The sequence below is a fragment of the Lepidochelys kempii genome, chromosome 13, assembly GCF_965140265.1.
Source record: "Lepidochelys kempii isolate rLepKem1 chromosome 13, rLepKem1.hap2, whole genome shotgun sequence".
NCBI classification, from domain to species: domain Eukaryota; kingdom Metazoa; phylum Chordata; order Testudines; family Cheloniidae; genus Lepidochelys; species Lepidochelys kempii.
Window position 1 is genome coordinate 1,375,585 of NC_133268.1, and position 19,402 is coordinate 1,394,986.

General features: G+C 54.4%; 1 protein-coding gene across 2 annotated transcripts in view; it reads right to left on the reverse strand.

Annotated features, from left to right (window-relative positions):
• Window positions 1-1,776: 1,776 nt before the first annotated feature.
• Window positions 1,777-19,402, reverse strand: part of TGM2 (transglutaminase 2) — a 38,357-nt gene continuing 20,731 nt past the window's right edge. For both annotated transcript variants that reach the window (XM_073308768.1, XM_073308769.1), the window contains exons 3-13: window positions 18,993-19,235; window positions 17,257-17,375; window positions 13,608-13,736; window positions 12,301-12,478; window positions 10,395-10,530; window positions 9,917-10,020; window positions 9,066-9,305; window positions 8,371-8,643; window positions 4,867-5,027; window positions 3,644-3,780; window positions 1,777-2,977 (exon numbers count right to left, since the gene is read on the reverse strand). In XM_073308768.1, the coding sequence (XP_073164869.1) occupies window positions 2,821-2,977; window positions 3,644-3,780; window positions 4,867-5,027; window positions 8,371-8,643; window positions 9,066-9,305; window positions 9,917-10,020; window positions 10,395-10,530; window positions 12,301-12,478; window positions 13,608-13,736; window positions 17,257-17,375; window positions 18,993-19,235 (1,877 nt within the window). In that variant the 3' untranslated portion in view covers window positions 1,777-2,820. The remainder of the gene's footprint in view (window positions 2,978-3,643; window positions 3,781-4,866; window positions 5,028-8,370; window positions 8,644-9,065; window positions 9,306-9,916; window positions 10,021-10,394; window positions 10,531-12,300; window positions 12,479-13,607; window positions 13,737-17,256; window positions 17,376-18,992; window positions 19,236-19,402) is intronic.

Below are 19,402 nucleotides of genomic sequence, written 5' to 3' on the forward strand. Positions count from 1 at the left end.
GGGCTTGCGGTGGGGAAGGGGATTATGTGCGGCTGACGGGCTTTGGGTGTCGCCCGGGGCTGACGCTTGCTCAGAGATGCTCACGCTTGGCTCGTGGGGCGGGTCCCATGCAGCTATTTGTGAGTGGAGGCTGTTTCCCTGTATGGGCAGTGGCTTGGCCTAGCCTCCAGGTTACACACCCAGGGGCCCAGGCGGGTGTGTGGCTAGCCGGTTGCACGGCATGTTTTTAGTGTGGGGCCGGCACCTCCCAGCTCAAACACAGAGGGACTGTTACCCCAGGCTGCCTTCTCACCCTCCATTTTCCTTTCACCGTCACTAAAGCCTGAGGACCCTCTTCCCTTCCAGCTCACTGATGCCAAGAGCCTTTGTCATAAAAGCCCTCTGCCCTGCTACTGCCCTGCCCTGGGCAGTTCTGCACAGAAATGCTGCCCCTGAAGGGACACGGGCATCTCTTCCCTTTCCTCACAAACAACAGGCTGCAAAGCAAAGATCTCCCCACAGCTCTGTCACACCCACAAAGGGAGCCACAGATCTGCAGACACACCTCTACCACGCAGAGCCAGCTACTGCCGGCGCCATCCAGTTCAGCTACCCCTGAGACTGCCCCCCTCGCTTTACCGGGAGCGCGTGCAGATAATAAACGCTCCGCTTGCTCTCCTCGCTCGGCTCGCAGCCGACAACCCCCGGGCCCTGCTCCATGCCAAACATGCACACTTTGGCACTGACAGGACGCGGGCTGGGTCCGGAGCAGGGCCAGCTCCAGGCACCAGCGTTCCAAGCAGGTGCTTGGGGCGGCGGTTAGAAAGGGGCGGCAGAGTTTCCACGGTGGTGGCAGGTCGGCGGCAGCTTCTCCCTTTTGCCGTCCACGATGGCAGTTTTTTTCACTGCTTGGGGTGGCAAAGCTGTAGAGCCGGCCCTAGCCCGGAAGATGCACGGGGCTGCTCTGTCCTTTGCTCTCACCCATTGCAGAACGTGGATTTTCCTATCACAATCACAGCTCTGGCACACGCCTCAAAGTAACCCCCACGCCTCCTCCTCTCAGACACCTCTACCAAGCAGGCCCAGCTCGTGCCTCCACTGTTTAGTGTCCGCACACCTAACCCCCGATTGCACCTGGCGTGTACGCCAGCAATCCTCATTGGCTGCTGCCAGCTCCCAAGGAAGAGAGGAAACTGTGTGAGCAACCTTCCCATCCCCCTCCCCCTTTGTCCTTCAATAATGTTTGATGGACTCCTGGGTGGGGGGCTGAATGTGGTGTAGGAGGGGAGGCGCTTGTATATTTCAGCACCTGTGGGATGGGCAGAATAAAGGCATGTGTGTTCCTGGGACGTGTTGGGGCATAGCTGAAGCGGGACAGAGTTAAGGTTGTGTGGGCAACCTTAACTCTGCACTTCCTGGTTTTCCAAAGTTTGAGATTTGCTCAATTCAGCATGCTGCAAGGGGATGACTGACCACCAAGCGACAGTGACTCTCCATCAATGTAGTTTTTTGCCATTGAATGTATTGGCTTTGCAGCTATAGAAACAGGGAGAGAGCTATTTAGAGGGGAATCAGAGTGTGGCTTGTTTGGACTCCTGCATGAATTGATGCAAAAAAAAAAAAAATCCACTGACCCAGCATTTTATTGGGGGCATTAATTCACCTAGGGAGGACAGAAAATGCAATTTCATATTGATTTAGTGGAAAAACACCCCTACTCCCAGCCGGCTGTAAGACGGACAGAGAGATTATTGGGAGCCCCTGAGACGCATCAGGCTGAGAACGCAGCCAGTCTGATTTTGAAAGTGAAAAATAAACTCTTTATTCTGTGCTTACAGAGTGAACTCATGTCAGTGTTACGTCCGGTCTTCGGCACGCAGTGTTTGCCGGGACATTAGTGGAAAGGGTTAGAAAAGCGCATACACTCCCCTGTCTGTACACAAGAGGGTATATATAATATGCATAGAAAACAAACACAGTGTTGCTCACATTATACAATCCTTTTTCCACCTCGTTGGTTTCAAAAGCACTTTCCCGGCATTGATAACTAGTACAAAATAATGCTGACCCTGTGAAATCCTGTTAGAAAAGTGTCTGTCTTCCTGCGGGTTAGTTTATAAATTCTGCTCAGCTTCCCAGTGGCGTATGTAAAGCTGGGGGAAAGGAGAGGGTTCTCGGTGGTGTCTAGTTCTAGAAGAAGTGGTGGTTTTGGAACTGCAAACTTTTCAGACCTGTTAAAATGCCTCCTGATTTGCACAGATGTGAGGTAGGGCTGCTAGCAATGCCCTGGGACTGGGAGGGGTTAACTCTTCCCACACCCCATTACAAATGTAAGCGGCCACAGCGAGAATCATCAGATGATGTTCCCCACATCACGAGGCGAGGCAATTTTTAGTAACTGCTTCACTGCTGAGTGATGTCGGGGACATGTCCCATGGCGGTGCGCCGCCAGGACGGTGAGATGTGCCAGGTGCACCCAGCCATTCCCGAGGGGACTGCTGCCAAGGCCCAGGCCCCCTGCCACAGCCCCAGCAGTGAGCTGATCCCACAGCAATGAGATGCTCCTTTTGTAATAACCCCCTGCCCACCGAAGTGCCTTTTCTTCTGCTGATGTTGGAGGGATTCCTTAGGGGTTTGGGGGAAGGGATTTTTGGGGGGTTGTGGGGAGGGAACTGAGGGTTTAGCATGTTGGGCTGGGTGGAGTGGCGAGGTTAACGTATACAGGGCCTGATACGTGGGCCTCGGCGGGAACTCTGGACCAGGCCTCTGGAACGTCCTTAGTTCTTGAGAAGAGGCTCATCTTGGAGTCAGCAGGGCCAGGTGAGCACGGGTCAGGCAGCTTCACTTGGGCAGCGGGGCGACAATCACGTTGCGATAGCCCTTCACTCCCTTCAGCTTGTCGCTCTCGAAATTCACCACAAGCTTGTACAGGCCGGACTGCTGGGGGGCCAAGTCCACCCTGACCTTGGCCTCCTGCCCCGGCTCAATGGGGCTGGCGCTGCGGGGGAGAGGTAAAATCAGCAAACCCCAGGACCACCTGCCAGCGTAACTCGGTCCCCACTGCCTGCAGTCCTGCAGGGGGTCACTACCAAGTACCCTCGCCAGACGCATGCATGGCCCTGTCGGGAGTCCCGGGGACACTAGACAGGCTTCTCCCTTTGGTCCTCATAGGCAGCACCAGCCTGAAGGGGAGATCCTTGGGGAGCAGCAAAACAAACTGTTTGGGGGGCGGGAGGGAGCTTTCCCTTTAATAACTGAGATGAAACTGAGTGTCCACAGTGAACTGCAGCAAATCGACTCTCAGGACGCTTACAGCCAGATGCCCCCGGACCGTTCCGTACGGCTACTTCTGCTGGGCCTGTCCTCCTCCGCTATCCCCCCACAGCAACTCCTGCTGGGGGCAGCTGGTCTGGGGGTGCTCTGAGCTTCCCCCGCCAGCCCTCCGCCAGTCCCTTCAGTGGCTTTCACTGGGACGGGAGTAGCTGCAATCTCTCTGAATTCGCGTCCCCACTTCATTCCCCACGGCAGCCCCCTGGCTGAGGTGGGACTGGGGTAGTGGCAAGCACCTTCCCTGTGCAAAGTTCTCGCCGAGTCTCAAAAGTCAAACTTGGCCCCTGTCCCCCCACAGCAGCCCAACCCCGCAGTGGGAGTAGAAAACACCTACAGCTCCTGGGTCTTCTGTCCTTCGGTCAGGCCAGCCCCCTCCAGGGTGAACACGCAGCCGCTCAGAGGGGTTGAGAGGGGGTTAGTCAGGGTGAGATCTGCCACCAGCTTCCGCTTCTGCATTGGTTCCCCTAAAATCTGTTTTTAAAAGAAATCAGTTGGATCCTCAGTGAAGTCCCTTTTGCCATTAGAGAGAGAGAGTGTGTGTGGGTGTGTGTACACACATACGCTCCCTTCCATTGCTCTGGTTACTGTTGACCTGTTGACTGAGTGTGTAACGTTCCCGACCCCTCCCCGCCCGGCGTGAAGCTGTTATGTTGCGTTGGTCATGTCAGGCAGGTGTCTGCATTAGTTACTCCATTGATTCTAGTGAAACAAACCCCGTTCCTGGCCCCCGGCCTGGCCACATGGCTTGGCTTGGCTCTGCGCTGTCTCTGGCTGTGTGGGAGCCACCAAGAGGTGTGGCAATGCACCCTGCCTGTCTGACAGCAGCTATAAACTACCTGCTGCAAACCCCTCACAGCACTGCCCACACCAACCTGCTCCCCTTTACGAACGGAAACCCTCCTGCCTTCCGCCCTCAGCTACGGTCTCTCCTCTCTGCCCTCACAGCTGGCACCTGACCTCATCCCACACCCCTGGGCCATACCCTGAATTGCTCAGCAATGCTGCAGCATCCCCTCTGCAGGCTCAAGCCCTGCAGTGGCCCCTTGCATTGTTTGTGAGATGCTCAGTCAATAGCCCCTCAGAGGGTCCTGTGGGAAAGCTGGAGGCTGCCAGGTTTCCCCCTCCTTTCTAGTGCTGAGTGAGGTGAAACGGGAGGCACTGGGCGCGGGGGGATGTGGGAAGTGGCTGGCAGTTTGGTCTCAGGGTTGGGGCCCCGTGCGGTGTTGATGCTTTTCAGATCTGACATGGCACCACACTCGAACTCCCGTGTGCCCTGGGACACAGGTGGCAAGGCAGACTGCCAGAGGCATGCTCTCTCCCAGTGCAGCAGCAGAGCAAGGCTGGTTTCCGTGTCTGATTGCAGGGATGTCAGTTCAATACCATGCATTGGGGGAGGAGGGTATGCTGCAAGCTGCATCACTTCCATGATTGCTGCCTGGCTAGCACCAAGGATACTGGGCTGAGAATGTGTCCCAGTCCCCTCCGCATCTGCAGAGCTGAGCAGGGACCATACATGTGCTCAGCAGTGACAGGATGGGGATGTGCTGAAGCCCTTACCCTAATCTTAATATCCGGGTTCTTTATGTAGATGTCTCGGACCCCAAGGATGATATCTCCCGTCTGGTATTCAATCAGGAGGGCCATCAGCTTGATCATGTTGTCTTGTGTCAGGCAGCTGCCGTACTTCTCATACAGAATACGCAGGGGCACGGTCTTTTCTGGAGAGAAAGGTGAAAAAGATCCAGGTTAGCTGTCCCCCGAAAGCTCAACTCCCTCTGGCTTCCTGATGCCCAAGGATCACTGAGCCAGGGGCTGGGCCATCACCTAGTCTGGGGCCAGCTGTCCCCCTGCAGCTGTTGCAGTCAGCAGGCAGGAATGGAAATGACAGAGAAAAGGGGGTGATTTCAGGTCTGGCACAAGCAGGTGCCACAGACGCTGACGGCAGGGGGAGGAGCTGCCCCCTACCCTGGCTCTGAGCGTGGTACAATGTCTGGTTTTCCAGGGCTGGGATTGTCCCCAGAATCAAGCTAGCACGACAGTGGCAAAGTCTGGTGGCAATACCTAGGCAGGAAGGCTGACCGGAGCTGCCATGGTCTCTTTTCGACTGGGCATTTTGGTTGAAAACCAGACTCCTGGCAACCCTAGAGGGGGACTCAGCACCCCCAAAAAATGAGGCCATAAGCGACTCTCCAGAGGAGTGCTAACTGGTCATGACACCTCCGCAGTCACTCTGTACAGGGACGTTGTTATTATTTATTAGTGTTATCGTAGCACCGAGGAGCCCCCATCATGGGCCAGGACCCCACTGTGCCAGGGGCTGTTTGGACACAGGACAAAAGGAGGGACCCTGCCCTAGAGAGCCGACCATCTCAGTGGAAGACAAGAGGAGCCAGATGGCTACAGATGAACGCAGGAGTCCAAGGCAACTGGTCAGCATGATAGGCAGTGCTCTCAGCCCCACTCTAGCTGCAGCGAACTCTGATCACGCCCAGACTCACTGCTTTCCTCTTGAGGCAAATCTGGTTCATCGTTAGTTTGTCAGGCAGGATGCACCCAACTGGCACGGGCTTTGTCTGGACCTGCTGGAGCAGGACGACTGCTTCACACTCAGGCTGGTCACCATCCAGGTCCCCAGGCCTGTCCAGGCTGACCTAGGAGACCTAGCTATGGCCTCCAGTGACTCTCCGGCCACTTGATCCAATTTTCAAGGATCTGGATCGGAAATCTCAGATCTAGCTGCCGAGCATGGGTCCAGGGCTGTAAAACCGAGGTCCAGATCAGGCAGCCAAGTGGGTCTGGGAGCCGTAAAACCCAGGTCTGGACCGCACAGCCGAGCATGGTTTCTGGGAGTTGTGAAACCCGGCTTTAACACTTCACGCATTTGTAAATGGGTTTGGGAACACCTGTTGCCTGGTTGTACCAATGAGTGGAGTGGCTTGAGTCAGAATTTTCAAAATAACAATGTATTCATGAGAGAGAACATAGAATGCAGAAATAGTGAGAGAGAAACCTCTTCTGAGAGGGGACAGATGAGTGTGGTATAAAGACCCAGAAAGAGAGACCAATGTGGATAAGCCCAACTCATTTGCTTAATAAGGAGAGAGTCAGACAGGCGCTGCTTTGGCCCATCTCCAAATCCATTTCTGGCCCCTACCTGAATAATGTTCTTTATCCTTTCAGCAAAGATTTACAAATCCACAACAGTAAATAAATAAGCGGGAAACCACTGAAAGCTGCCTCACATAAAGCAGAAGCCCAGAGAGCCAGAGCCTATAAAATAGCAATCCGCCTGCGTGGGGGCTTGCACGTCAAGGCAGGCTGCGGTTTAGTGCAGCACAGCCATTTCAAAACCCTCTCTGGGCAATCGTGGAAGTGGCTAATGCAGCTTGGCGGCTACCCGCCAGGATAAACACCTCCTACGTGTCTCAGCTGGGAGCCGACCCAGAGGAAATAACAGACTCTAGGTGCTATTTATCTTGGTAGTTTGCCTCCAGGGTAGAATCATAGAATATCAGGGTTGGAAGGGACCTCAGGAGGTTCTAGTCCAACCCGCTGCTCAAAGCAGAACCAATCCCCAACTAAATCATCCAGCAGATTTTTGCCCCATATCCCTAAATGGCCCCCTCAAGGATTGAACTCACAACCCTGGGTGTAGCAGGCCAAAGCTCAAACCACTGAGCTATCCCTCTCGCCGGTATGTTTGGTGTCTTTATTATTACATGGGATTAAACACAAATACTGAATTCTTGTGCTGCACCAGCCCATGGTTTGTTTGAACTGAGGACCCAGGTGGCTTGTTATGTAATTGAATTAAGTAAAATAACATCTGTCGACTCACATACACTGAAAAAGCCAGGAAACTGAAGTTCAGAATGAAAATCTGTCCTCAGCTCACAGCTCGTTTAGCAATTCAATGCAAAGTGCCAGTCTGGAATGAGGGTTGTGTTAATCTGTGTTGATTTGAGTCTCAGCAGTCAATAAGGATAATATGTTGGGCCAATTGTCAAAAACGGGCTCCAACTTTGAACAAGCTAAAACCAGAATTTGCATAAACAGATGGGATTTGTGGGTGCCATCTGGATTATTGGATTTTGTTCATGCAATATGATGCCTGCTTGGTTTGCACCCACAAATCCCATTTGTGGGTGCAAATTGTGTGCAAAAGTTTGCATATAAACTTAGCGGCTGGGATGACATCCAGGTTAGATCTGGCTGTGAGGTTCTTCTGGCCTATGGTGGCCTAGAAAAGGGATGATACAGCTGTCACGCTATTGGCAAGCTTCTTCCTGGAAGTGTATTCTTAGATAGCATTTCTGCCCTAGACTGCCCATCAGCGCTAAGCTGTACTGGAACAATGGCACTGCCAGCCACAAGAAGGAGATGGGTGAGCATGAGGGCAAAGCTGCCTTGGCAGCTGGCCCACCACCGGACCGTCCTGGCCTTCCCAGGACACATGGGAATGACCACAGTTTTGCTGCCTTCCGGTCAAAGTGCAAAACGCACTCATTTGACTTGGCTTTCCCAGAATACTGATCAATGGAAAACTTGAGCAGCTGGGCAGGGGGAGTTACAAGGATTAAAAAAATTAGCTCTTCGTAGAAAAAACAAACGTTAAGTCTTCCAGGGTTCTTAGATGCCCTGGTGCTGAGCACCTAAACTCCTAGGTAGACATGCCCCATTCTGTGCCCGACTTCAAAGTCAGTCCCTCTGTACCATACAGACACTGCCCTCTCCACAGTACAAAATGCTGTCTGAGAATGAGCTCAACAAAATGCCAGTTCTCCCACAATGGACAAAACTCTCTATAACGTTTGTCTGCGATCTCCCCTATGGTCTCAGATCCAGCTGTAGGATACACACAGAATGCTGAGCTGTGCCGCGCTTTGCAATAGATACAGCCAGAGATGGGCAGCTACAGAGGGCCGCATTGTCAGCTGGTATAAATCACTACGGTGCCACTGGGTTTAAAAGAGCTCGGCTGGTCTAGGAAGTAGAGAGTATTTTCTCTGCTCTGTTCTCCCTGCTTTATTTCCAGTGTCGTTCCTGGAGCCAGTCTCTTACCTGCATGGGGTAGGAGAATGACATTAAGAAGATCCTTCATCCCACACTCAGGGCCCATGACTCCATTGTAACTGGTGGTCCGGGCACAGAACATGAGCCTGTAGAGCCGTTCGGTCTCGGTGTTGTTGCTGATGACCGCGTAGACGTCAAAATCGCAGCCATTGTTCATGCCCTCGGACACCTTGATCTTGATGCTCACCCCCTTCTCCTCCTCAGTCAGGTAACTTTTCTGGAGTTCTGCTTTTGCAAACACTTCCCTTTCTTGGTCGGATCCTGCAGTGCATGAAAAGATTATTGTTACCAGGTAGGTCAACAAGATGCTGGCCCTGGAGCCCCAGCTGCCTTTGCCCTTCTCCCCACAACCATCCTGAATGTGACTGCTGCAGCTTGACCAATCAGATGCTTTATAAATTAGATGATTCTTGTCCAATCCTGGGGTCCCCCCCATTTTATCCCCCAGCACTTGGCTTTTCTTTCACTGGGCAGTGACCAGACCTTCCCAAGCTGCATCGTGCTTTGCCCTTCCTTTCTGCCTCCATTTCATCATGACCTACTGAGGTCCCTTCCAGTCCTATATTTCTTTGATTCTATGTGCTCAGTGGGAACTAGCATAATTCCTGCCCACAAGTCGGCAGAAGAAATGAACACCAGCTGGCACCTGTCCCGTAGCACATCCTCCGACAAGCAGCACATACCCTCAGGATACTTGTAGTTGTGGGTAATGTCTTCTCTGGTATCTTTGCCCACGCTTTTTGTGCTCATGTTCTTTCCTACTGTAGAAGAGTGGATGGTCTTCTTTCTGGAGCCATCCTTTTGCAGCACCCAATAAACCACATCCGCATTGACCTCCGCAAAGACAAATGGGATGTCGTAATTCAGCCTCAGTTCACCTTCCTTGATGGCTTTGACTGGAGCTGGCCCACAGCAGTAAGCCCCTGGGGAGAAAGGAATCTGCATTAGTCTTCCATGTTTAGCGAGCACAGTCAGTGCACATGGGAATGCGGGCTGGGTGAACTGTTCCCGTCAGGATCTTGGATATGGTGGGTGTGTGCCATACACCATCTGGACTGCACTGAAGTATGTGGCCTCTGTAACCAGGCAGCCTGCCCTTTAAAAGCCAGGAGGGCTGGGAGCGGCCAGCTCTGTTCTGGAGAAGAGCCCGGCAGGCAAGTGCTGGGAATCATCCGACCCAGCTGCACAGCATCTAGTGAGTGGCTCTGATGGTTCCCAGCTGGGAGAATATAAACAAAGCCTAGCTCCACAAGGGGCTGAAAGGCCAGGAGGATGCTCTCCAAGTGCTGCACCAGAAGACAATAAGAGGGCAAGCAAGCCCTGTGAACCCCTGCCAAGCCTGGGGAAGGTCCTGACCATTACGCTGCTGGAGACCACGGGGCCCTACAACCTAGGTTGGGAGCAGGGCTAGTGTGCTATTTTTCTGTTTTAGAGAATAAAAACGGTCCTGAGGTGAGGGCTACGAACAGAACCAGGCTTGGCTGATTGCTTTCGTAGGCTGTGATCAGGCCCACTGCCTATAACATCTCCTTACCTTCGCTCTTCTCCTGAGGAGTTGGATCCAAAGCCTGCCATCCATCACAGCCAGGGGGCAAGTCGGGCCGGGTCATCCAGGACTCCACCCAGCAATGGAAATTCCTGTAAGGAAAGCAAAGAGAGGAGAGAGAGAGAGTTGAAAGGTCATGTCTTCTGGATCCCTGACACAAGAGATGTCCAGCAGACTGTCCCAGAGGGTCCCAGCTTTCCAGCGCTGTCTGCTAGGGACACTCAGGGGCTGTCCTCTGCCCCTTGCTCAATGCTTGCTGAGGTGGACATTGCCAGGTACCATTACTGATCTTACAGGGGGCCTCAGTCCTGCATGAGATCTGCTTGTAACTGCAGGGAGAATGTGGCCTGCATTCCTGAATAGCCCAGCTCCTGGCATGCCGTATTGAGCAATATTCATGTAGCCTGGGATATTATGATGAGCATTTCACCCTGAAGCAGTGCCCTTTGTTGTGGGTGCTACTCACCATATCATGTCTTTGGATGTCTTCTGCAGGTTTCCCATTTCGTCTAGGTAACGGTCAATGACCAAGTTGCTGTTGGTATCGTGGGCGGAGTTATAATTGGTCACCACGCGGGTGGGAATTCCCAGACATCTCAGGACTGGGGAGGGAGTGAGAAGGGGAGAGGTGAAGCCCGGTGCATTTTGTGGCTGGCTATTGGAATCTCTTGAACTGCACTTTCCATCCCAGGCTCTCAGAGTGCTGCCCAGCCCCTGAGCCTCACAGCCCCTCTGCAATGCAGGGGTGCCCAGGCTGCTGTGCGGAAGCCCAGAGAGACCATGTCACAGGCAGGGGCTGTGGCCACGACAACTCGATTTTATTTTTTTTGCCAGAATGTCATGCATGCTCCAGGGGAGGCAGCAACGATGGTGCCAGGTGGCCACCAGCTTCTTAAGCACCGTGTCCTCTGGCCATACACAGAGCAGGTCTCGCCCGCCGTGACGCTCAGAACGCTGCGCTCCCAGCACTGCGCCGGAGGGGCTGGGATGGGGAGGGATCGTCACTAACGTTCCCTGCCATACCAGTGAGCCAGTGACAGAGCCAAGGATAGAAAACCTGGGTCTCCTGATTTACAGGAGCTAAAACACCAGGGAAGAGTTTTCCCCTTAAACAACACCGGCTCTGCCTTCAGCTTTGACAGAGAATCGCCCTCTTTGCCTGCGTGAAGAGGATTTGGGGCTTTGTGCTTGAAAGCAACAGGTCTGTTCCACGCTCTGAGGTGGCGTCAGAGCTCCAGCCGGTGGAAGGATGTTCAGTGACACTGACAGTCTGTCAGGCTCTGATACTTCACTAGAAACAGGGCACAAAAGAGACTGGGGAAATGCTGTCCCGGGATTCCATGACCAGGTAGAATTTAGCATCCAACAATTTTATTTAATCTCCTAGCTGCTGCTTATTATAAATGGGGCACCCTTCAGAATATACCAGTAGTTTTAAAGTTTTGAAGGCCACCGGTAGGGGTGGGCCAGCCTCAGAAATCCACATATGTTTTAGCTATTTTCTGCCTCCTGTTTATGTACCCAGGAGAACGAGGCCAAACCCTCATGTACTTTGTTCCCAAGAAAAGTAAGTGTGAGCATGTATATGTGCGTCTTGAAAAATTTAAGGCCTGATTCTGTTCTGATTTGCACCAGCTTGACTGGCATACTCGGGCCTGACACCGTGTGACTGTTCGTTCGGCAGCCAGGGCTCCAGATTGCTCTTGTCCCGGGCCTGGGTGCGTTTGGCATCACATGGCTTACCATATGGCTTGGGATGATTTAATTGGGGATTGGTCCTGCTTTGAGCAGGGGGTTGGACTAGATGACCTCCTGAGGTCCCTTCCAACCCTGATATTCTATGACTCTATGACTCCCCTCACACTGGTAAGGTTACCTTTGATTTGGAGACTTTGTCCCTGCGTGTGCACATGGGGGAATGCCAATGAATTTTCTGTCTGTCATTCACATAGTATTTCTCAATGGTCTGTGTGGATTAATTACATTCTTTTAAACTATTCTTTTTGTCAGTCATGTAATACATGACGCTGTGCCCTGTGGCAGGGGGTGTTCTGCGTGCTGGGGGGAACGAGAGAAAAGTAACTGAGAAACCAAGGCGTTTTTTATTGTGTTTGCAGTTTCCTGACTAATTAGACTAACAGAGAGTGTAATTGGTAGGAAATCAGCACGGAGCTGACTCTCCCCTGCTGACCTGTGATGGGCAAGTCTGGTTTCCCTTGTCTAACGCTATGGACCTCAGCAGAGTTACTCCTACCTCACACCAGTGTCAGCTGGGTCACTGTGAGCCCTGGAATGTGGGGAGCGCGTGGGAATCTGAATGATCCAGTCCTGTGAGGAAGGGGGAATCTGCAGCTGTCAGCTGGTCTCCTCACCTGTACATGCCACTGCCGCAAAGACCCAGCACTGGCCATATCGGACTGGCTGGCATCCATACTTCCTCCACCTCCTGAGAATGTCCACGCTCCCTATCCAGGACATGGGGCTCATCCCATCCTCATACTTATTGTCCCAGCGCCCTGCGAGCACCCCCTGATCATCATTGCAATTCACCTGCAACACAATAGATGAGATTCCTGGTGAGCAGAGTGTTGACTGCCCGTGCAGGGACAGAGGCCTCTGGGCCCCGGAGGGGGAAGGACTGGACTGAAGAGGAAAGAAGAGCATCTGTATGAAGTTCTAGGAGCTCCAATTCAATAGCACTGTGTCTCTGTCATGTATCCACCTGGAGCAGGTGAACAGGGCACAGGTTCCAAGCTACGGGAGCCCCATTCCCAGAGTGGCTTTGTAAAAAGATAATTGATTGCCTATCAGCCAACGAGGCTGATGGAAAAAGCAGTCAGAAGGGAAGCTGTGGGTGTGAGTTTGGACTGGATGCAGAGATCAGTGGAGAAACGGATTCATAACTGGAGGAGTCGTGGATAGAATCACAGAACAGACCAATGAAGGGTGGATGGATGGGTTTAGGGATGGAGAGAGGTAGAAGAGTGAGTGGATGGATCGACAGATGGGTGGAGTTTTTATACGTGAGAGGAAGAGAGAGCCACGTGGTCACTCACCTTTATTCCCCTTGCCTGCTCTCTGCCTACTAGCCCATCTCCCAACGCCCAGGCAGCTGCAGACAATCACCCTCTTAAAAGGAAAATCAGCCTGCCTCTAACACTGGCTGTTTGCAGCCCTTGGCATTCACCGTTACCACTGCAATGGGGTCGCCCCCAGCCGTATTCACATTATGCAAGCTGTGTACCATTGGCAGGAGCGCCAGTTGGGAGCAGGGCCCCTGGCCGGGGGGGAGAGCAAAAGTTTGACAGGGCCCCGAAACCTGAGCGTCTCTGTGACCCCCACAACTCCTGGAGTGGAGCAGAGCCACGGCTGTGGGGTGAGTGTGGTTCAATCGTGCAGACCATGTGAAAAATTGCAGGGGTGTCTAGTAGCCCCTATATACAGAACGAGGTGACCATGGCCGGGTCAGCTGGGGTGAGCGGTCAGTGTCGCCGCTGTCTGATGGTGCCCATAATACGCAGGGGCTGCCGCTGGCTGGCTAAACAGGGGCAGCTCAGGGAATACATGGCAACACATATGGGATCTGGGGGTGGGTGAGTGGAAGGGCCGCTGGACGGGTGGACCAGCCAGCAGATACAAAGCTGCCTGTTGGCCGACTCCGAAAGTGTCCCAGACTCACCATGGCGCTCACGACTCGGCCAATGTAAACGGGGTCATTGCGGCGGGAGCAGTCTCGGTTTTGGTCTCGAAGGAATTTGGGGTTTGTATCCAGCAGCTGAAGGCAGATGTTCACAATGTCATCTTCAAACTGGTGTGGTGGAGAGAGAGAAGAAAAGGGAGAGAGCGCAGTGAAGCCCGGGAGCTGGAGCTCGCACAGCAGGCTACTTGTCCCCCCGGGGTGGGCGAGCATGCCCAGCAGTGGGACTAGGTTTGGGAGGGATAGAAAATAGCTATGTCCCAGGGTGGGAGACGTGGCAGGGGGACCCAGCCCCTCCCTCGCCTTAGGTCTGTCTCACTGTTCCAGTGTAACACGGAGGACACATGGCGAGGGTGTGAGAGAGCCCGGGGGGGGCGGGGGGGGCATCCTTTACAGCTGACTGCCCCCAGACCCACTCCTTTAGGGGGCAGAGGCTCTGCAGGTGTCTTGGTAGCTGGGGGTTACCCAGGAGGTTGCCCCTTAGTGTGCGGGCCACGGCCAGGACCCACAAGAGCTTGGACCAGCCCGGGGGGATCAGGCACTGACTGTCTCCCTGGTTCAAACGTCAGTGAGAATGCGCATTCCTGGCTGTTTCTCTGCTGTGTTCGCACCCAGCTCCGTACCAAGGCTCCTGAGAAACGCTTGGCATGTTTACTTAGGGAGGCCGCTCGGGAGACTTGGAAGGAGAAAGCGAGAGCCCGACGGGCTCAGTGGGACTGGTGCCCTGTCCTCAAGGCACCTGTGAGAGCAGTTCTGCGATGGGGCGGCATTGACATTTCAGAGCAATTTTATCTGACAGCCTGGGGCTTGTACAAAGCGGGGAGGGGGACAGGGAGTCTGGATGCTTTTGTCCATTTGTGCAGATAAGGAGCTGGTGTGTGCAAAGTTCAAGGCTAAGAATGGAAAATGAAATCGCTGAGCCTCCCACCCTCAGCACTGAGCAGACTGCTGGCGTGCAGCTGGGATGCCTCTTGGAAAGCCAGGTCATCAACCGGGCCCCACGCATCTGTGGGAACCCAGCTGCTTAGCCCCATCATCCTCACAGGAGTCACAAAACTTCCCTGAAGAGGCTCGGATCCTCCCATGGGCCTGGCTGCCTCTTGCCTCTTTAGGAGCCTGAATCCACCACTTGGGCCCTCCTGACATCCGCAGCAGCTGCCCAAATTCCCTCAGCACCCACTGTTCTGCTCTCAGCACCTGACTGTACCATTGGGTGTGCACACAGCACCCTTGGTGCTGCCCCACCCTGCCGCTCAGAGTCCGAGCTCTGGGGGTCCCCACCCATCTCGCCAGCAGGGCCCCGTCAGAGCACACCTGAGCCCCCCGGATGAGTGCGTGTCTCCCCTGCCCCAGTGCAGCTGAGTGTGACAGCCCTCACCTGGGAGGTGGGAGGACCAGGTTCAAGTCCCTGATCTGCAGCGGGAACTTGAGTGTCAGTGTCCCGCTTCCCAGGGGAACACCCTACCCGCCAGAACACTGGATGTGGGGGCGGGATGTCTCTTTCTGTCTGTAGATGGGGCTTAGGGCTCTTGGCTCAGGATCCCCAGAGGAGGGAGGTGTCTGTCTCTGGCCAACCAGCTGCTTAAGTGCCTAATCCCACCACGTTCCCTGCCTTTCACTCCTGGCTAGCTTAGGCAGCTCCCCACCCCGCTGGTTTCTGAAGAGTCCTTACTTAGGGTTTGGCTGCACGGTAAGGCAGTGCCTGGCAAGGCAGGCTGTGAACGTCTTGCACCCCAGCTTGCCGTGCACTCACGTGCTGTGTGGACAAACCCTTCAGCCAGCGTCTAGCTCTCCCCCTGCGTTGTGCAGGGAGCCTGGGGCTGAGGGTTGCCCTGGGCAGCCGGCGCTGTAATGCTGAGCCCTGCGCTGCGGAAGTGCCTTGGAGGAGCTGGGCTTGAGTGACAGCTGCTCTTCTGCACAGCCGACCAGGAGCCAGGGAACTCTGGTGACCCAGGGTGGTTTTTGTAACGGTGGAGGAGGAATTTGCTGCATTCAGGGGTGCAGGGGCGGTGAATGCTAAGAGGTTGGAAATTCAGCTCCACCCCAGACAGGACCCTCTCCTGGGAGGTGCTCAGAAATCTGCAGCTCTGTTGTCTGCCTTGGGAACTGCAGGTCACTCACCCCACTCAGAATCAGCCCCAAAGAGAGAGGAGCCCTCTCGAGCTCACGGGTGGGGGAACGTTGCTGGGAGCCACTTGCAGCCCCAGGCCCAATATGACCAAAGGCATTTGAAATGCAGACATGACATGCTCTTGACCAAAATACACCCGGGCGGAGCTCATGGCGCTGGCAGTCCCCTTATCAGCACTGTAACTTGGGAGGGGAGCTGGTTATCTTACAAAGGCCCCTCCATATGTTTCCCAGACAGAGGGTGTTTTTGTCATTATTATGGAATGTTCTGTCCTGGCCTCTCTCCCAGGCCTCGTTGGTTTAGGATTTATGGGCTGCTCCTGGGATCTGAACGCAGCATTTTCGCCTCCAGAAATGAGATTTTAATTTGCCTCCAGCGGCAGGTGGAGTGAGATTTCCACTGAGGTGTTATCAGAGGACACAGAAATTGACACCTGCTGCCAGGCACATGGGATGGGACGCACTGGGGGAGCAGCGAACCCTGTTCTGTGTGTTGGGGCTGGAGCTCTGAACCGCCAGGTTCACCTACTGCCACCCACGTGAGATAAAGGGACGTTAGACAGGCTGCAGCTTTGCATTGGGGTCCTCCTCCTGTGTAGGGGGACTCCCCACCGGCATGAAGCCGCTCCACCTCCACCACCTAGCCACATCTCCTCCTGCTCTAGGACCCCTCTCCCTGTGCCAGCGGAGACACCAGCAGAGGGCACGTGTTAAGGAGAGGCTCCGATGGGCCTGATTATCTGCTGGCAGAAGGGCCCAGTGGTGTAAGTTAAAGCTTTCGTTTATGCAGGACCCAGTCAGCAGTGATTAGCCCCCGGCGCTCTCCCCTCTCCACTGTGCCTGAGCAGAGCCTGGGCCCGGTGAGGAAGCCAGCCTGGTGTGGTCATGGGGGTTCTACGTGCTTCCCCACTAGCGACTCTTCCCAGAATCTTCTCATCTCTCCCCCTCTGACCTCCTCCTCCTGCCCCTCCAGCATCTCGGATCTTCATCCTTCGGGGGATGGAGGGGTGCTGGGCACCGCTCCCCTTGGACTCTCAGTGCCGGCAGGAGCGGACGGCAGACGGCTGGGGTGGAGAATGCTGCCTCTGCACAGCACAGCCCCCAGCAGCGAGGGACCAGGGCTGACGCCAGAAATGCAACGTCCCGCTTGGCCACGTGTGGCAGAACTGCCTGGTCACTGGGTCGGGATTGCTGTCTCCATTCTTCCAGGCCGTTAAGTGAGCCTGAAGGGGGATTGGTGACTTGGAGCAGGGGGAGGGATGTATCTTGCCATTCATGATGCTATCTGCCAGTAGCGGGTGGGTTCTGCTGTGTTTCCAGAGGGATCCTGCAGGCCCCTTTGAGGTGATATCCTGCATAATAGACTCTGACTAGCTGCACTGTGATGCTGCACCTGGAAGAACTCCGTGTGCAGGTTCCTCGGCAGAGATTACAGCCTGGGCCCCAAGTCCCTGTAACTGTGTTGCCAATTCAGGGCAGGAGATCAGGGCTGGAGACTCACCTGTCCGAAATTCCAGGGAATAGGGACGATGAACTTCAGAGATCCCTGGTAGATGAGGCCCTGCTGCGTCAGCACGAACTCACACCGCTGGTCTTCAAACTCGAGAAAGACGGAGTCGTCTGTGGGGAGAAGGGAGGGAGAGAACAGTGTGAGACGCTCTCCCCCCTCGATCCTCTCACTCCAGCACCCACGAACTAGCCGAGACTTCTGGGAAAAGCACGCAGTGGTGGGCGGCCGCAAACTCGTGGAATAATTCAATTGTAGCCCACAGAGTTTGGGCCATTGCCGGAGCAGCACCAAGCCTAGGACTCACGGCCCAGGGATGCAGGAGAAAAGGCCCTGTGTGGTGATGCTCTGACCCCACTGGGTCAGATCCTCAGCTGGCATGCACTGGCATCGCCCCACAGCTGCCCCTGGAACGACGGTCCCACAGCTGCTGAGTATCTGGCCCATTGTGGAAAATGGCCATGATTTCCCGTGAGCAATGCTGAAGGAAATGAAACCGTGCGTGCTGCAGACAACATTTTTCATGGAATTAGCTGTAAAAGGTCAATGCAATTAGATTTGAATTAAAATGTAACATTGGGGGGGGGTTGGCTTTGCTTGTGTGCTCTTCTCCGCCCCCACCCCCATCTTTTTTCCCACTGGAAAGGGGGAGGAAGAAAAAGGAAGAGAGGAGGAGGGAGGGAAACGCAAGAAAATGAAAACTGAAAAATATTCCTGTCAATGAGATTTTTGGTTTTTCTTGTTTCAGTGAAAAAAGTTGAACAATGTGGCCAAATGTTTTGTGTCGTTTGTTCATTGCAAAAACTTCCTGCCAGCCCTGGTGTTCCGTGGGGGCAGTGGCCAAGTGAAACTTTCTAAACTCCTTATCTCTGAAGAGTCAGCACAAAATGCTTTGGAATTCAGGAAGTTTGTAATTTTAGGCCTTTTATTTCACGTGGGTGACATCAGGCTGCACTTGGATGGGGGAGTCGGTGGGGGCAGATTCCTCTTACTGATGGGGAGAGCAGTGGGAGACAAGAACAAGGGGTGGGCAAGCAACCTGGTTGATCACTTGCCCAACCATGGCCAGACATTGGTCCCTCCCTCCACATGCTGCTGTCTGATCTCAGCAGGGATAGTGGTGGCTTTATTTGCACCCTGGCTGGCTCGTTAACATAGTGGCATTCAGAGCTGTGTGTTCTGCCCCATAACCTGTGTCCTGATGGCCATGGTAGCTGGGAGCAGGGCAGCGAGTGGGCAAGGGGTGGGAATTGAGATGTCCCCTTGCATCTGGCAGAGTTCATCCTGCCTCTGGATTCAGCGGCAAGGCTGGCTCCTACCTCCAGTCTGCGCTCTTCCCCATGCACCGGATTGCACCCACTGTCAGGGATTTTCCAGGGAGGGAGCAGATCTGCTCAGCCTTTGGAGAGGGACGCAGGCGTCCAACCATGTGTACATTCCTATGGCCTGGGAAGGGGAACCAGCGGTCTCTAGGGCTGCTGGCTCTAGGGTGAAGTTAGAGGGATCCTGGCTTGGAGCACAGCTGGGCCTGCTGCTGAAGCTCAGAGTCAGACCTCCCCTAAGTACTGGGTGTTTGGAGCTGGTGTTGGTTCGGCCCACCCAAGAGAGGCTGGTGTGGGCCATTCAGCTCCAGATTTGTGCAGTCCCAGGCAGAGGCTGTTGTTCCGAGTCTGTCCCATCTCCATTTTGGAGAGATCCCTGCAACTTAAATGGATGAATGAAAATCTCACCTGGACACCAAGGGTTAAAGAGCAAGATGAACTCTCCGAGCCTGAAGCTGGTGCCTTGGTATCCCATAGAGGCCTCCAGAGTCAGGGTATAGTGGCCGATCCGGGCGTCAGGAGGGGAGTAAATCAACAAGGAGAGAGAGGTTCCGTCCTGATGGTCCACGACTGCGCTCCATTCTGACGCCTGGAGGGCATCGGAGACGGGGAAATGGGACTTGGTTCCCGACGACTCGATGGGGCACGGCCCTGCCAGAACAAACGGCCTCGTTAGCACACCCTGCCTCTGGCCTCTCGCTTGGATAGTCCTGGGGACAATGCCTCTGGGGCCAGGGGAAGGACAATGCTCTTGTAGCTTCACCCTGTGTGAGCACCGCTCGAGAAACACTAGCCCTAGGATGCACCAGGGGCTATTC